General features: G+C 37.6%; 1 protein-coding gene across 6 annotated transcripts in view; it reads left to right on the top strand.

The window, feature by feature from the left end:
• Positions 1-17,336, top strand: part of ZFYVE28 (zinc finger FYVE-type containing 28) — a 144,569-nt gene that overhangs the window by 83,634 nt on the left and 43,599 nt on the right. For 5 of the 6 annotated variants that reach the window (XM_039723912.1, XM_039723910.1, XM_039723909.1 and 2 more), the window contains exons 3-7: positions 1,072-1,209; positions 3,686-3,888; positions 5,621-5,710; positions 7,328-7,417; positions 10,048-10,149. In XM_039723912.1, the coding sequence (XP_039579846.1) occupies positions 1,072-1,209; positions 3,686-3,888; positions 5,621-5,710; positions 7,328-7,417; positions 10,048-10,149 (623 nt within the window). Of the gene's footprint in view, positions 1-1,071; positions 1,210-3,685; positions 3,889-5,620; positions 5,711-7,327; positions 7,418-10,047; positions 10,150-16,774; positions 16,813-17,336 lie in introns of all 6 variants that reach the window. The other variant, XM_039723913.1, reaches the window with a different exon arrangement.

The following is a 17,336-nucleotide window of genomic DNA, read 5'->3' as shown; positions in this document are numbered from 1 at the left end:
TACAGCAGTTTGTGGAGAAATTGTAGAAAATGTGGATCATTCATTGTACTTAAAGTAGGTTTTGTCTTTTTTGATGGGGAACATATTAAAGGGGCAGATTTCTTCAAAATTCCTGTCTTCTACTGTTTTTTAAATGCAGGTGAAAATAAACTAGTAAAGTGTAGATTTAAAGCAATTCTGTCTGTTAAACAATTTTGTACAGACAGATGTGGTGGTATTTGTTTGAGAAATACTTTAAATAGAATGTGAATTCTGTAAATAGCGGAAGAAGCATAAGACAAAACATCTTTATGAAAGCACTCAGCCTTTTTCATGCTCTCAATCTACCTTTATTATGTTAATTAAATTCTGTACAGCTCCCAGCAGGGGAATGTGAAAATTATCTTTTCAAATAAATGAATACAGATTATTTACTGCATATCAAGAAACTGCTTGTAGGTCTTTGATCATTGTCCTGGTGTAGAGGTAGATCAGAGCAGTTATTAAAGCTCTAATTTGTGTGGTGTCCCCTTATCCTCCTGCTGTCTGGGGGATGTGGTGGTTGGTGAGAGTGCCAGTCCTTGCCCACATAGGATTCAGGTGTGTAAAGTGCTTTAGATTACCAGGATGAGCTTAAATGGTCCCAGTATAACTCAGTTTCTAACAACTGCAAGGTACCCTGTCAGGTGCTCTTTGTGGGAATAAGGGCAGTGTGTGTTGTTGGGGCTGGTGAGAAGAAATGGAAAAGGTATAATTCACATGTACTTCCATTTTATTTACTGATAGGTACAGAGAGCTGGAGGTACGAGTTTTTTATGTCATGCCTCCTCATCAGAAGTCTCATTAAAGTAGTCAAAGTTAAGTGCAACTAATCTGAGAAACAGTTTCTAGGAAAACTACAAAGAGTGAAGTTAGCTGCTCTTGTTTCTGTGCAATATTCTCCTCTGTTTTCACTGTGTGTCTGAAGACCATGAGAGTTAAATGCTGCATTTTCTATCTTAATTGGTTGGTACTTCACTAATAAAGTCTGTTTTAGAAACAAAAATGTTTTCTGTGCAAACTGTATATATGGTATCCTGTTTTTTGCTCCAGGATAATGTTTTGAACATCATAAACCAAATCATGGATGAATGCATTCCACATGAACGGGCCAACAGAGACTTTTGTGTTAAGTTTCCAGAGGAAATACGCCATGACAACCTTGCAGGACAGCTTTGGTTTGGAGCAGAGGTAGGTCTGTCATACTCCTGTTGTTTGGGATTAATAGACACTTTTTTTTTTGTGTAAAGCCACAAGAACCTGTTCAGATTTTTCTGAAAGAGGTACAAGAAAGAATTAGAGGGCAAAATAAACAAGAGAACTTGCTCTGGGTGCTCAGAGAAATGGGGTTCTTTTACTGTGGTTTTGGTTGGGCTAAGAGCATACCAGGTTATTTTCATAATTGTGTGCTGTCAATATTCTATAGTAAAAAACTATTCTTTTGTGGGTGATTTTTTGTTTGGTTTTTTTTTTTCTGATCAGTCATCTTGTGTCTTGAAGATCTTAGAAACAAATAAAAATGTATTAGAGAGTTTCATCAGGACAAAAGTTCATCTCCAACAAATACAAGTGCATGCTGTTACTTTATTTTAATGGCTGTGTTATGCTATAATTCATCCTAAATATGCAATCTCAGGCTGTCATATGTTGTACATATCTTCTGGTTTCATGTGTATGCCAAAAATAATAGTTCCTGTGCAGAACACTGAAGTCCACTTTCCTTCTCTTACCTGGTTTCTCTCAAAGACTTGCTTCTAGACCAACCTGTAGGAACAAGGAATTTTTGTAGTGAATAAGCTTCTGTTATTTTAACCAAAGGAAGCCTGAAGTGTCAGAACAAAAGGCTGTGATATGCAAGATATTTATTTTTTAGTACTGATGTCTTTGGCTAAAAAAAAAACAAAAACCAACCATTTTTGGTGGCATTTTTTGTATTGTGGCATCTTTAGTGATAAACACTTCACTGGCCTGAAGGTAACTTAAGGTGGCACCATGAATTTGTTGAGACTTGAGGGAGGATTAGTCCAGACATCCCACCACACAACAGCATGTTGTAGTCTTGTTTTCTGTGGTGTCTCTCTTGTATTTGAAGCAACCCTTGGCCTCCTGTTAATAACTTTTTTTTTCTTTACCAACTTCTCCTTTCTTTTTCAAGTGCAAGTTCTCCATGAAGATTTCCCATCTTGTTCAGTCCAATATGCCTCCATATGTTCTGTTTCTGAAACTTGCTTTGACAGTTGTTAATTGCAGGCTCCTCTGAGTCAGAGAAGTCTCAGAATTTACAAAATTAATTTGATATGTCAGTGCTTTGTAATCCTGTCCTAAGTCTTGTTTTATTCACTGCTGTGTTGTGTAAGCTAAACCTGTTTCCAAATCAAACTTTCACTGTGTAACCCTCAGGCTGGAGGGACCTGTTGGTTCCAGGGAAAGTAACACATGCAGTGATGGTGTAATGCCAGCTCCTGCTGCTGTAGGCACTGCCCTCCTGTAAAATCATGGAGCAAGAACGTTGTGTGAGCTTCATGAGTACACACTTCTGCCCTTGTCAGTACAATCACTGAGTTATCAGACTGAGAATACCTATCAGCAGGTAACACTTACTCTATCCAGACTTCCCACAAATACTGCTTTGGCTGATAAGAAGTAAGAACATGATCATCTCTGAGTGCCCTCAAATCAGACTGCTGAGAAAGGATCCCTTCTGGGATTGCAGGTCCCTCATACTGAATTGCAGGTGTGGCTCCCATCCACAGGATGCCTGGGAGAGGGGGGTGACACAGCTGCAAATGGAGATTTAAAAAAGGGAAGAAAAACCCTGATCTTTGTGAATTGTATTTTCTCAGTTAACAAAAGTATTTCTATTAATGCAGCAGTTGTAATTTATATTGGTGCTTCCAAATGTAACCATAAAAGAATAAAGCCAGCAGTTGTGTTTAGTGGCAAGATTTTAAAAAAAAGTTTTATTAATGTGTTACAGTAAAAATCTGCTGTTAATGTCTTTGTCAGCTGGATGGAGTCCATGTATAATGCCTGGGGCAAGGAGTCTTAAATAGTTGCTTTCCAGACACTGGAAGGGAAGAATCACTCAGTGACCTGATTTTTGTATATTTTCATGATTCTGTGGGAAGCAGGGTACTGGCCTAACTGGATTCTTGTGTGACAGCCAGTATGAGCAGCTTTGCTGTAAAAGACATCACAGTTGCAGAACTTGGAACAGACTTATTTTACAATAAAATAAAAAATCCAAATCAAAGCCCAAATCAAAACAGCCCATGGACTGTAGTTTTGCTGGATTCCCACCTCTTTTATGCAAGGAATCTGTGTGTGCATAGAGGATCTGTCCTACTGATGCTTATTGCCCAACTGGTGGGAGAATAACTTTAGTTCTTCTGTCAGCACTGTGGTCACCCCAAGACATTCTTGTACTTCAAAATTTTCCTCTTCTCATCTCTCCCTGTCTGAACTGCTCCTTTTTCTGTGAAAGCTTTTGACTCTATACCAGCCTTAAATCTTTCACTTGTTTAATTATTTGCAGCCAACTGGGCTAAGTGCTGGCATTGTTCAAAAGCACATCTTATTAAATAGCATATCTTGTGCTTTATTTCTGAGTATAGAAATATTTTTACTTTGTAAAAACTAATATTTTATCTCTTCATATCTTTCACAGTGTTTGGCTGCTGGTTCAATTATTATGAATCGTGAAATTGAGAGTATGGCTATGAGGCCCTTGGCCAAGGATCTGACCCGAAGCCTAGAGGAAGTCAGAAATATCATTCGTGACCAGGCCTTGAGGGATTTGAACCTCTACACAGAAAAAATGAAAGATTCCCTCAAGCATTTTGATGTTCTTTTTGCTGAGTTTGAATTAAGGTAAAAGAGATGAAGTAAATGTGTTATGAGCCATGTCTTAGCCACTGCAATTGTTTTTTGGCTTTTTGGTTTATGGAAATTGACTGTTTCACTCTATATTCTTTGACTGGAAAAATGATGTAAATTTTTTATCATTGTATTTGAATTCTTCAGTAATTTGTGTATTGTTAGATTTTTCCTTCCAGTGTAGCAATAATGAAAACTAGATAGCTTTTTAGCAATCAGCATTTCCTCTCTCCAGCTAAACTATAATCCCCCATTTGCATACTGGCAAATGGCATTTGAGGGAGAATTTCCAAGACACAAAAGGAAACCATAAATCTCTTAATGTTTTCTTTGTCAGAGAAAAGGCAACAAATAGATACTTAAAAAGAAAAGAACAATTAACACATATTCTAGAGACTGAGGTTTTGTTCTCTTGTGCTTAGTGGTTCAAGCAAGATGTACCCAGTGAATTTAAGAAGGCAAATTGAATTCTGATGGAGGAAGTGCTTTTACATGAACCATAATTAACCACAGGAAATCACTGATTTCAAAACATGTGATTGAAAAATGACTTTGAGGTTTATAGCTTAAGTAAAAATAACTGCTTTTTGGGATGATGTCTTTTGCAGCATAGGGTCACATTGACCAGTCTTGCACTGTGCTTCAGAGTGTAGCCAGCTACCTGCCTGTGTGTTAGATGTTTGTGGTGCTGGCCACAGACAAGATAATGGGCAGGATTATCTGTGGATCTCATATGACACAGTCACTGCTGCCCTTAGCAGAACACGTTTCTTGGAATTGGGTAGTCTTAATGTTTCTTGGGAATAATCTGTAGACTGTCATGTCCCACATTACTGCTTGCCCTTCCTCAAAATTGTTACTCTCTTGTGTTCTTTCACTCAGGTAAGCGGGTTTTTTCTGATTGGAAAAGGCATCATTATTCTGTTACATTGAAAACACTTCAATTGAAAATATTGTCTAAAAACATGTTTTAAAGTGTGGGTTTGAGTGCAGACAACAATGACAGTTCTTGCCAGGGTCTGTGCAGCTTTTGGCCTGTCAGTTCCACTCTCTGGATACAGCATTTTCCTTCACCATTGTTTTGCAAACAACTTCTTCCCTTTCTGTGTTACTTGTATTCTACAAATGACCAATTAAGTAGTACAGTGACAGAAAACCACTAAACTTCTACCAGTTTCTTACCTTGTTGAATTAGTGCTTTTGCTAGTAATTCCACATAGAAATGAGGCCAAATTTTAAGTGTCATAAACTGTCTCATCTGCGTAACTCATTTCACTAATCTAATTTCATGTAAAAATATTATAGGTAAAATGTTTGGTTTAAATCAGAATTTTTTAATTGAGGAAATGCAGAGTAAACTGTTCTGTCTTTAAGATGGGGCAGTAAAGATCCTTCCAAGGCACTGTGCCACACAGTAAAGGGTTCTGATAGCTGAATGTGCTATCATAATTACATCATTGTATCATAAATGTGCTATATAATTATAATATTTCTAAATTACTGCTGACTTCCGCTGTCTCAATTCCACTTCAATAAGTAATTTGGCTGTGTTTCTCATAGATTGTTACACAGTACAGTTTTCATTGAGTGCTGTTGAAATAAATACAAATTGGTACAGGAAATCATCTTAGGTTTCTAAGATGATTTGTTCTAGGTCTGGTTTTATTTAAAATTTTATTTGTTAAAGCATGTGAAACAGTGGTACATTATTTTATAATTTTTGTAGTTATGTGTCAGCCATGGTACCTGTGAAGTCTCCAAAAGAATACTATGTACAGCAGGAGGTTATCGTGCTCTTCTGTGAAACTGTGGAGAGGTAAGTTGAGGACTAGGTCTTAATTTCTGTGTTTCCTTTCTGTCTGAATTTTTATAGAAGTACATTAACTATAATATTGAAGAATTGTCATAAACCAACAGCTATTTTGCTTTTCTAGTAAGTATCCAAATTCAAAGGTATTAAGCATGCTTCGCAGGCACAAGCCTCTGTTTTGTTTTCTACATTAAAAAAATACAAAACAAAACACAAAAGTTAATAATACGACAATAACTGTATTGTTGGTATGCCTAGTAACAGATGTGTACATGAAGACTCAGCATTTAAATAAGCTAAATCTGTTAAATAAGATAAACCTGTTCAGAGGAGACAAGAGTGAGGGGATCTGATCCATGCACACAAATATCTCTAAGGTGTGTGTCAAGATTATGGTGCCAGACTCTCTTCCATGGTGCCCAGGGACAGAACAAGGAGTAACAGCATAAATTACAACAAGAGAAGTTCACACCAGCATGGGGAAGAATTTCTCTATATTGAGGTGGCAGAATGGAGGTTGTGGAGTCTCCCTCTCTGGAGACATTCCAAACCCACCTGGATGTGTTCCTGTGTCACCTGCTCTGGCAGATGACCCTGCCTGGCAGAGGGGTTGGAATGGCTGATCTCCAGAGGTGCATTCCAACCCTGACAATTCTGGCATTCTGTATTTGCCCAGTAAGAGGAAAAAGATGGTTTCTTACTTGTAGCTTTGGGAAATCTGTCTGGGCTGTAGGAGGGAGCAGGGAGTGAGCATGGGTCACACAGCAGTGTGGCAGTCCACTCTTGGCACCAACCAGGATTTGCTTTGTGGCCGTGTCCTGTCCACCCCCAGCAGTACTGGCTGACAGGGAATAAGAAAATGCTCTTTGCATTCTTTTGGGGACCAAAAGCAGGACTCGTGTGCAGTTTTCATTGCAGTCTTAAACCTTGATATGAACAAGTCAGAGAAGAAATTTGAGGATGTTATAAAACATATATGGTGAAATCTAGAAATTATGAAGCAACCTGGAAAATACAGCAAAGTAAAAAATCCAGGTAAAGTGGGGTTTAGTTTAAAAGGGACTTAAGACATTTGAGAAGTTATTTGAGGACAATGATGTCTCCCCCAAATATTAAATCCGTAGACTTCAGTAAGTTATTGTGTAGAATCGGGCTGTTCTTGGGTGGTTTTCTTATGTTTTTTGTTAGTTAAGGGGGAGATTGAACTTGATAATTAGAGCAGTTTGTATTTGAAAATGGAACCAAGTACTTTCCACTATTACTTTAAAAATGTTTATTTTATTTGAAAAATTGTCAGCACCAGTGGTTTTCAGTATCAAGCTGAAGCTTGACATAAAATAGTAAATAGAGAAAATTTCATAAAAGTGAATTGTGACTATAAAAGCTTTAAATGCTTAAAGGGATTTGTTTCTTGCATTTATGTTTTTATACTATTTTTTTCTTTAAAGCAGAGACTTAAGCAAGCAGTTATATATATGGTGGTTTAGATTGTACAGAACCAGTGCATGAGTTAAATACTATCAGTTTGGTTTGGTTTATAACAATTTTTTCAAATTTTTCCTTAGTGAAATGTATTCTTCAAGACTTTGATGTCTTACTAAATAATTTTATTCTTCTGCTTAGAGCCTTAAGGCTTGGATACCTCACTCAAGATATGATAGATGACTATGAACCAGCTTTAATGTTTACAATTCCAAGATTAGCCATTGTATGGTGAGTAATTTTTAACTACTCTCTGCTCTGCCTCATTTAAAGGTTTATTGAAGACTGGAAAAGCTGTGTTTAGAATTTTGATGGTCTGTCTTTCACCTGAGTTTGCTTTAATGTTCTTTAAAAAGAATTAAAGGAGGAGGATTGTTGTGTTCTAAATCATTACCAGTTTAATGTAGAATATCAAGGCAAAAAAAAAAAAGAAAGATGGTAGAACTCTAAATAGAGCAGGCAGGAACAATTGATCAGGCATCCTCCCTCAAAATTTAAAAATTTGGAACATCAGTCTTTGTAATGTCATGTTGTCAGAAATATTTTTTGAAAGCACATATTTTGTGACACTCAAAAATAGGATGACCTAAGGATACAATTCTTGAAAACTACAGATTTTCAGTTAAATTTGTGTGTTTTTCTCTATGACTCTAGGTTCGGAAGGAATTACCATGGCAAACTTCATTGTAACTGTTGAGTTAGGCTTAATTCTCTTGAAGGAAAGTGCTGATATGTGTAACTTTTATGTAGATTTGTGCCCTGTATTGACCACTCAAGGCAGCTAAATTGACAGTGGTTTTGCTTCATGCAGTTTTTGCAATATTGAACAAATCAGATGCATTTTTCCTAATGAGTCTTCATGGTTTACTGAGGCAGCAGTTTCTCTGGAGTAAAGCCAGCATATTTTTAATATTTTACCATTGTGAGTGTTTTACAGTTAGCTAATATAAGTAGGATAATTGAGGGAAATAAAAACCCTCAAATCCTGAGTGTAATACACTTCTCCTCAGGAAATCCCTGTGGCCTGTTGTTCCTGTTAAATAGTATATTGTCTCTAACATTCTAAAAATAATAACAGTAATAATCTGATTATTGGAAGACAACAGGAATGTGAGAACTCAGTTTGAAGCTGCTGGAACTCACAGTGAAGGAGAACACATCATGACTAACGGGAAAACCAGGGCTCTCTGGCAAATAGATCATGTCTATCCCAAATTACAAAGAAGGATAGAGAAGAAGTTTGAGTGTCCCTAATTATCCAGTGATAAGAAACTGAATGACTGTCATGAATTGTCACAGAGCTCTTTCAAATGTTACACATGTACAGAAGCCATTTCATATTATTTTTATTCTGTAGTGCACTAGCCCACTTTTTTTAATTTCTTCCAAGAGTTAAATTCTCTCAAGCAAACTGCCTGAATGCCAAAGGAACAGTGACCTACATCAGGTAGAATTTTGAGGAGAGTAGCCTTGAACTCTCACTCAGCAAAGTAGTAACATTTGCTTATGCAGAACATAAGACATGAGTCAGCAATAACTGCTTCACTTTGTGGCAGCCTGCTTGTTGAAGCTTGGCAAGCATAGAGAAAAAGATAAAATTATGTGTCCCTGGCAACAAGATAGTTTGTCTTAAGTCACAAAAAAAAAAAAGTGACTTGCAAAGGAAGCAAATTTTTCTGGCTCTCATCTCCTCTTCTCTGCTCCTGCCCTCAAAAAATTAATCCCCTGGTCTTTATTTTTCTTAGTACTTCAGAGAAATTCATATAGCTTGTGACATCAGCTTTGCTGCTGTGTCTCAGAGAGGTTTTGGTGGTCACACAGGTGCTTGCTAGGCTGGTGACTAAAAGACTTGGACAGTCCTGTTAGCCAAGGGTTGCTGTTATTCTGGGTGCTGGGTGGCTCTAATAGCAATATGTAATTGGAGTTTAAGAAAAGGAACATGCCTTTGAAATGTCTTGCGTAACAGAGCACTGACACTATGGACAGGAAGGGGAAAACTGCCTTGGAAAAAGAAAACTGATGTAATCTCAGCTGTGAGAATGCTTTGCCTTTGGAAAACATGCATTGGTTTTGCAGGGGGCAGAGGATTAAATAGCTCTAAGCAGAGTGGTGCCTGCTGGGAATCCAGTCTCTCACCCAGTCTGGTGTGGCACAGCAGATCTGAAGGTGAATTTTGTTTAATCCATGGCACACAGACAGATTTGGGCAGTGGTGATTTGGTCAGGAGGAGCTATTGAGATACCTGCAGTGAAGTACCTGGAGGCTCTCAGGATTGTGAATTTACCTCATTCCAGGGAAATTTGTACAAGTGCTGAGTTGATTTAAAAGCCTGATTTCTTCAAGATATGTTTTATGTGATTAAGAAAATCTGTTTCCTTTTTTTACCATATGTCAACACCACGTTATATTTGTCTTGGAAGTAGGAAACTAGGAACTCAGGGGTCAGCTACCTTACCTGGAAATTTATAGACTGGGAAGGAAAAGCCATCTGCAGTATCTCAAATCAGTGGACCTCCCCAAATGTACTTAATAATAGGTTTCCTTTGTGGGATTTTCTGGTCTTTGGGTTTCTTTAAATTCAGCTGCAGCAATGAAATAAATGTATGTTCTTCCATTTATGTTCCCATTGCCTTTTCTGCCTTGTTTAAGAGTGGGGAACAGCGTGGAAGGGATCTTTTTCCTGTTACTTTAAATAGCATCTAATTCTAGCTGTGGGTGAATCAGACAAAAATAAGATAATGAGATGTAGTTAAATGTTGTTCTAATGTTTATGTACAGTTGCTTTTCTGACTATTCGCTGGTTGCTCTGTGTAATAAAATTTTCATTTTTGTGTGTGTTCATGCATGTGTTTGAATTACAGTGGCCTTGTTGTCTACTCCGAGGGACCATTAAACTTGGACCATAAACCAGAAGATATGTCTGAACTCTTCAGACCTTTTCACACTTTGCTAAGAAAAATAAGGCAAGTAATAAAAGATAGTTGTAATTGCTTCTCTTCTGAAGTGAAAATCAGAGTCAGAAAACTCATAAATGCTTAAAAAAGCATTTCTGTTTGCTATGTTAACCATAAACTGCATTTTCCTCTCATCAGCCTGATATACCCATGAAATAACTAAATGTAGTTTTTCATTTCATGGTAGTTTTCTGAACTTTTAATCTCTGTGATAGTTTATTTTCTTTTTCTTTGAGTATCATTTTATAGCATTTCACATTTTCCTTCTGGTTAGATGATGCCTGTAATACTAAAGTTAGAGTTTATTTTTGGGAGATTCTGTTTCTAATTAGCATCAATGTTTCTGCTTAACTAGGCTTATTACATTTTCTTGTTATGCTATGATGCAACACACAGATAATTCTTAACCTAATAGAAATGACTATCAGTTTTTCATATTGTAAATTTGTATTTTACAGGATGAATCACTATATTCTTCCTTCTGTATTGCTTCAGTGTTGGTTACCATTGGAGGTGTGGGCTTTGGCTCAAGTATAAAGAACATTAAAATATTTTTTTCTTAGCTGAGTTCTTTAGACCTGATCTCTTACTTTGGAAATTGAGCTGTATGTTTAAAGGATCTTTATGTTCGCTCTTCAGGTATTTTATCTGGGTGTTCAAAAATTTTCTTAATCCATAAGCCCTGTTATTTTCTCAGAACTCATATACCAACTGCAACTTTTGTTCCTAGAAATCTCTAGAGATAATTTGAAAGGTTTGGGGTTTTTTTCCTATGTCCAATTTTCAGCAGTTTATTGCCTTCCCTGGATGTCATGGTGACAGTCTGATGCAAGAATAGTTTTCACATAGTTTATCCAGATTGATCTCCTCTCATCCCTTAGAGGTGAGGCATCTCCCGAGGGAGAATGTGAGTTCTGTCAGGGGTGGTTCAGAGGGGAGCTATTTCTGAAGTTAGCCTTTATAAATATCTAGACCACATCCTCGTGTGTCCCTTGAAAGCTTCCTAGTATTTTTGTCTAGAAGTCTTATTTTTAGGTACATTAGTGATATTCATAGTGAAATCTGAGAATTAAAATTGACCAATTAACATGTTGGGTTTGTTGGGGTTTTTTTGAGTAATTATGGTATTATAAAACACTGGGTTAAGAATAACAGCATGAACTGAGGGGCAAAACTCAAGTTAGAAGGAGGAAAAAGCTTTATTGGTACTGAAGCTTACGAAGTCCATGAAGTTTACATCAAAATACCTTATTCCCTATGTGTGGCTATTGCAGATATTTTCCCCAGTATTCCACTTGCTGTATAAAGCAAAAAAAATAATTTAAAAGCTAATATTCTTCTCATCGTCTGTATTTTCTGCTTTATTATCCTCATATTTCACATCTTGAAAAATTAAAATCAGTGAAGTCAGTGTAATGCTCAGCCCATTTAATTTTCATTTTTTACTGTGAACGTAGCTGTGGGATTGAAATTTGTAAAATACTTGTTTGTTCAATAACTACAGTTTTCAATGCAAACTTTAAAAATTAGAAATCTTTCATATTCAGTTTTGGAAAAGTTCTGATACACTTTAAGACTTGTATTTATTCTGTAAAGGAAAGGGAGCATTAAGAAATGTGACTTCAGTTGTCTGGGAGACAAAGTTGGCAAAGTGTTCTTACTGAGATAACATCTATCAGAGCAAAAATTCAAGCAAGAAGTAATATGAAATTCCATGCCTGGCAGTGTCTGAATTGAAGGAGCTCAAATACTGGCAAGAACTGAGCTCAGAAAGATCCTTTAGTAATATTCTTGAATGGAAAATACATTGCATGAAAATAACTATGAGATGCAAATATGTGCTGTTCATACAGAGTAATTGAATTACTTTCAAAAGTCCCTAAGCTGTGTAGGGTTTTTTTTTTTTCTTATCAGGTTTTTTTTTAACTCATCTGGCTGCAATCCATACTCTGTGAGAAGGTTCACAGAAACCTGTGAAGAAGATGGAATGATATTTGATACGAATACTCTGGTCCCCAACAAAAGAAGTGTTTTTCCCTGGAGACTTTCTCCAGTCTCCAGCACTAATAGTTAAGGCATGAAAATAGATTCAGAAGTCTTCTGTTAAAAACAGCTGCATTTTGTATTCCAGTTGTGTGCCTGTTGTAAGAATATAGAACATCTTACTGCAGAATGTGGTCACATCCCAGTGAATTTCTCTGTAAATTTTTATAACTTTTTAGCCCAACTAAGTATTTTAGCTTATGGGGTATCATCATATACAGAGCTGATTATTTCGTAGGATTACAGGTAATTAATGTTTAAACTGTATTATCCTAAAATATCCTTAAGGCGAAAGATAAGTACTGTATTTAATTATGTTTATCCACATAATTAAATCAGAACTAGCAGAGAAGATAAATATCTATTAGGTATGAAAATTTTTGGTGTCCTACTGGTGTCTGACAACTTTGAAAACAATAGAGATTGTTGAGACTCTAAGAAAAAGCAGTAAGGGTTCTTGCTGAGTTTTTGGAAAGGTTGAGCAGCAAATTATGGCTTTGAATGTTTTAATTAATATCTAAGCCAGGTGCTTGTGTTGACTTTTATTTTGTGTGTAAAACATTAGCATTACATCTACCAAAGCATAATTATATAGTAGTGCTATCTCTGTGCCTTTGAAACGAAGATGTTTGAACCATTTCTGCCAAACTGCTGCAATCTCCTTGGGAAACACACAGATCACATCACCTGCTCTGTGCACAGACATGTCACAGGGGCCTGTCACACTGATCATTCCTGTCACACAACACTACCTATACTATATATGCATCTGAGGCTACTGTTCAGGGATTTTCAAACGTCAGCAAAATTGGAGTTTTGCACTACTCCTTAATCCTGCCCTGTTTCAGAGCTCTGTGCTTTCCTGCTGCTTGTTTCTAGACCATTCCAAGTGCTGGCAGAGTCCCCATGGATTTTGGTGGTGCAGAATCAAGGAGATGGCCCATCAAGTGGTGCAGAATCAGAGCATCATACTATTTTAAATACACTGAAACCTTTCTGTATCATTGACCAGAAATTAAATGCAGTGTACCTACTCTCTGTGTTTTAAAGAATTGGGTAGGGCAGTGTGGAATTAGTTTTCTTTTAAATTAAGTGTGCACAGTGGTTGGGGGGGGGAAACTGGATTCGTTTTTTCCAAGGTGGCTGGTTCAAAACTTTGAGTTGATCCAAAACTGTGGCAGTAAAGAAGTGTCAGTGCTGTTTGTTGCATATCTCAGTGTTGGTTTCTCAGTGTGGGTGTGTCAGACAGATCTGGGGACTTTGGTGAGCAGAGCACAGCAGGACTGGGGGATGTGTGTGGCATCCCTGTACCTGCACCAGGCTCCTACAGTGGCAGCTCCATCGAGGCAGCTGGTTGTGCTCCCTTTGGAGCATGAACTGAAGCACAGGCTGGCAATAGCAATGAAGCTATTCTCTGACAGCAAGGCAGTTTAAAATTCTAGTCAGAATAGGAGCAAAGTTAATGGAGGAGGCTTAAGGAATGTGCAGGATTAGAGGGTTTGTGGCCCTGACCTCTGTTAAGCTGAACTTGTCTTTAAAGACATCTGTCCTCATGTCTTTGAAGTTTTTTTGTCATTTCTGTACCCTGGATATTGGCAGTAGAGTAAAATATGTTCATTGGTTTTGCAGTATGCAGAGCAAATCTCTACAACTGCTTGTAACAGGCAGAGCACATCTGAAGAACTTGCTTTGTTTTTCTGACAAGTAGCTGTAACCACTGAAAGAAGAATGGTCCTTGTATTTTGAAAGCTAGATTGCCTTTCTGTGATACAGTGCCAAAAAGAGTGAAAAAGCAGGTGAAACCTCAACATGCACTTCTTAAAATGCAGTATTTTCTGAAGCCCCTCTGAGAAGAAAGTGCACTGCTGCTCATCGGGGTGGATAGCAGAAGCTGGCTTTACCTGTGCCTTCTGAATAATGTAAGCAGAGGGAGAAATGCTTTTTGTCCATATGAGCACAATGAGTTAAAGGTTCTTCAGCAGAAAGAAAAGGAACCACTGAAGTAGCTACAGTTTAATTAAAGCTTAAAGTTTACTGATGATGCCTGATGTTTAGTTTTTAGTAGTGAAATGTCACATTTCTTTCCATATATTGGTTAACATTCATTTTCAGTATCTTCATAGTCATTTTACAACATGACAGATTGGCAGTGAGTCCTGTATATTCTAATATACAGTATATCTAAAAGGTAACTGTTCAAACATTTGTCATCCTTAAAAATGACTGGTGAATCTAGGGAATTTTAACCAGAGAAGTGAAGATAATTACTTGAACCTCTTTTAGAATAAGATGTAATTTTTAATAGCAAAATTTCCAGTGTTTGGATTAAGAAAATTAGCATATTCCCTTTGAATTTAAAGCAGGATTATTTCTCTACTGAAATTACAGGGCTGGTAGACAACCATGTGTAATTCAACTGGTTATGTTATTCTTCCAAGACTGCATGGATCTGACTCACCTAAAAAGGCATGAGGATTGTCGGCTGATTTCACTGGTCATTGTTGGTGGTGGTGGTTTTTTTTGTTTGGTTGGTTTTTTTTTAATCAGGCTTTATTTAATATCCTCAAAACTGCATACAGTTGCTCTTAAATGTTGAGGTGTTGTTATTGGCAGAAACAGAGTTTATTAGTCAAGAGTCCATGGAGCTAGCCAGTATAAAGTAAATATGTGTTTCCAGCACTGAATTTACAGTGAGTGTGTGAAACCTGCATTGGATAGGTCTGAGCAGCCAGGCTCTCTGAGCCTTTGGAAAGGAAGAAGAGTAGCTCTGGGCACCCAGACATTCAGTAATCCTGGGTGCTGCCATGTGGTGTTCTGTACTGAATAAAACCCCAGAGTAGATTCTGGAAGTCCGAGGAGTCAATCTCAGATTTTCCCTGGAGCCAGTGGATCATTGTCAGTTGTGCTGATGGGCTTGGATGGAAAGCAAATTCCTCTGGATGTTGCTGGTGTAGTCTCTGTAGAAGTTGCTCATTCTTTTCTTGTTTTGAGAAGTGGCTGTGGTGTATGGAGAAGTGTAGCTGATGTTGAAGCAGTTTTCTGTTGCTCAGTTCCTGACACACAGTTTTTAAGCCATGCAAGAAAAGCTCACTGTGGATTGTGGAACACAGGGATGCTGCCTTGGTTCAGAGGTTCCTGGCTGCTGGCAGCCAGCAGGATGCACTCACAGGGATCACTGTGGGTCCTGTGCTTTTGCTCTTCCTTAGGACCCATGAGGAGCCAGGATTCTATGCTTGATGGATCCTGACCCAACCCAAAAGTTTCCTATGTCTTTAAGCTTGTCCCTCACATATTCAAAGATATAAACCATTCACTGTTACATTTCTGTGCTTACTGTTGTTTGCTGTGTTTTTTTAAAGTGAAAACCCCAAATGTTTTTAAAATCTCACATTCCTTTATGTTTATAAAATTCTGCATCAGTGTTTCTTCACTAAAAAAATGGAAATTCGTAATGAAAAACCTCATGGCAGCCATCACGTTATTCTATGTTTTTTTTTCATCCTATTGGTATACTTATTTCCAAAATAAGTGATAATACTACTGTTTTTATGTTGCCCTTAAAACCTTAGCCATTCTCAGTTTGTTTTTAAGGTGATGTTCAAGTGCTTAATCTCTTACAGACACTGGTTAAATTCAAGATCTGTGTAATAATAAGGTGGTACCATTACATACTTCGTAGACAAAAGAAAGGAGTGTAAGGTATTTAAAATGTTCTAGTGTGCCAAATAGCAGTACTGGTTAATAGTTTATTAGTCAGGTGGGTCTAACAAAGATTGCCCATTTTCCTTTCTCACTTATTTATGACTGAAAAAAAATGGTCAAACCGTAGATTTGAAGATGCATATAGGATGATTCTAGGAAATTCTGACTTTGTTACAGAGTGTGAAAAGGGAGATACAATAGTGCAATTGTTCTTAAAAGTGCTACTTCTGGAAGCTTAGAACTTTTTTCATGGTCATATTACTCATATAAAGCAAGATTTTTAAAAGAAAATGTTAATTGTGTGGAATGTACATAGCCATATTTTTTTTTCTGACTTAAGAATGTTTATCTAAACTGTTAGCTTTTTCAAACTGTAGGTAGCTGATACACAGGTCAGTACTAGTGATGTTTTTTTTGAGCTATTTGAAAAACTGGTACTTGAAAAAATATTTGGTCTTTGAGTTAGAAAGTTAAGAATGTAAACCATTTACTGGAATCAAGATGCGAAATGTTGAATATTTCTGTGATGGTTTTTGGCCTCTTTTTTATACCAAAGTTACTCCTTTAAGGGAATTTTTTATATGTGCGTATTATTGTTATTATGCCAGCTGTTTGTCACTTGCTTACAAGTTATTCCTAAACATGTGAGGAATAATGGACTCCTAACCTCTGTTGAACAGGTCTTGCTTTTCCCATCCATTCTTTTATGCTAAAATACTCTTACTGATCTTTGGAAATGGTGGCAGCAGTTCTTGACAGAGGATATTTGTATATGTGACTTCTAATTGAGAAGGATCATGTAAATCAAATTCAGGCCTCAAATGACATGCTGCTGTGTCAGCCGATTTGTTTTTGAGTTATCAAGCACTTAATAACATTTTGTTTTCAGGTGCCTGTAGTCCTAAAGTGCAGTACTGAGGACACTTGGTAATGCTGAAGATGCTGCATGTCTATAGAAAACACAGTTTGCTAAATTGCTCAGTGTTTGCTTCCAGACCTGCCTTGTCCTTAACACCATGCAGGAGCTTTAGTCCTTAATGACCCAGTGTGTGGCTTCACCCAGCTGACAGCTCAGCCGCACGCAGCCACCTTGCTCACCCCTCCAGTGGGTTTGGGGAGAGAAGCAGAAGGCTAGAAGGGAGAAAGTCATGGGATGAGATAAAGACAGTTTAATGGATAAAGGAAAAGCCCCAAACAAGCAAAGCAGAGCAAGGAATAAACTCAGCACTTCCCCAGGCAGGTGTTCAGCCATGCCCAGGACAGCCGGGCCCCATCACACGTAAGGGTGACTTGGGAAGACAAATGCCACCACTCCAAACAACCCCCCTTCCTCCTCCTTCCCCAGCTTTATATACTGAGCCTGATGCCATCTCTGTGGTGTGGAATATCCTTGGGTCACTTGGGGTCAGCTGCCCCAGCTGTGTCCCCTCCCAGCTCCCTGTGCACCCCCA

Source organism: Passer montanus, unplaced genomic scaffold (assembly GCF_014805655.1).
Source record: "Passer montanus isolate IOZ18808 unplaced genomic scaffold, ASM1480565v1 scaffold51, whole genome shotgun sequence".
Lineage (NCBI taxonomy): Eukaryota > Metazoa > Chordata > Aves > Passeriformes > Passeridae > Passer > Passer montanus.
The sequence above is the reverse complement of the archived record's forward strand: the minus strand, read 5'-3'. Positions and strand labels throughout refer to the sequence as shown.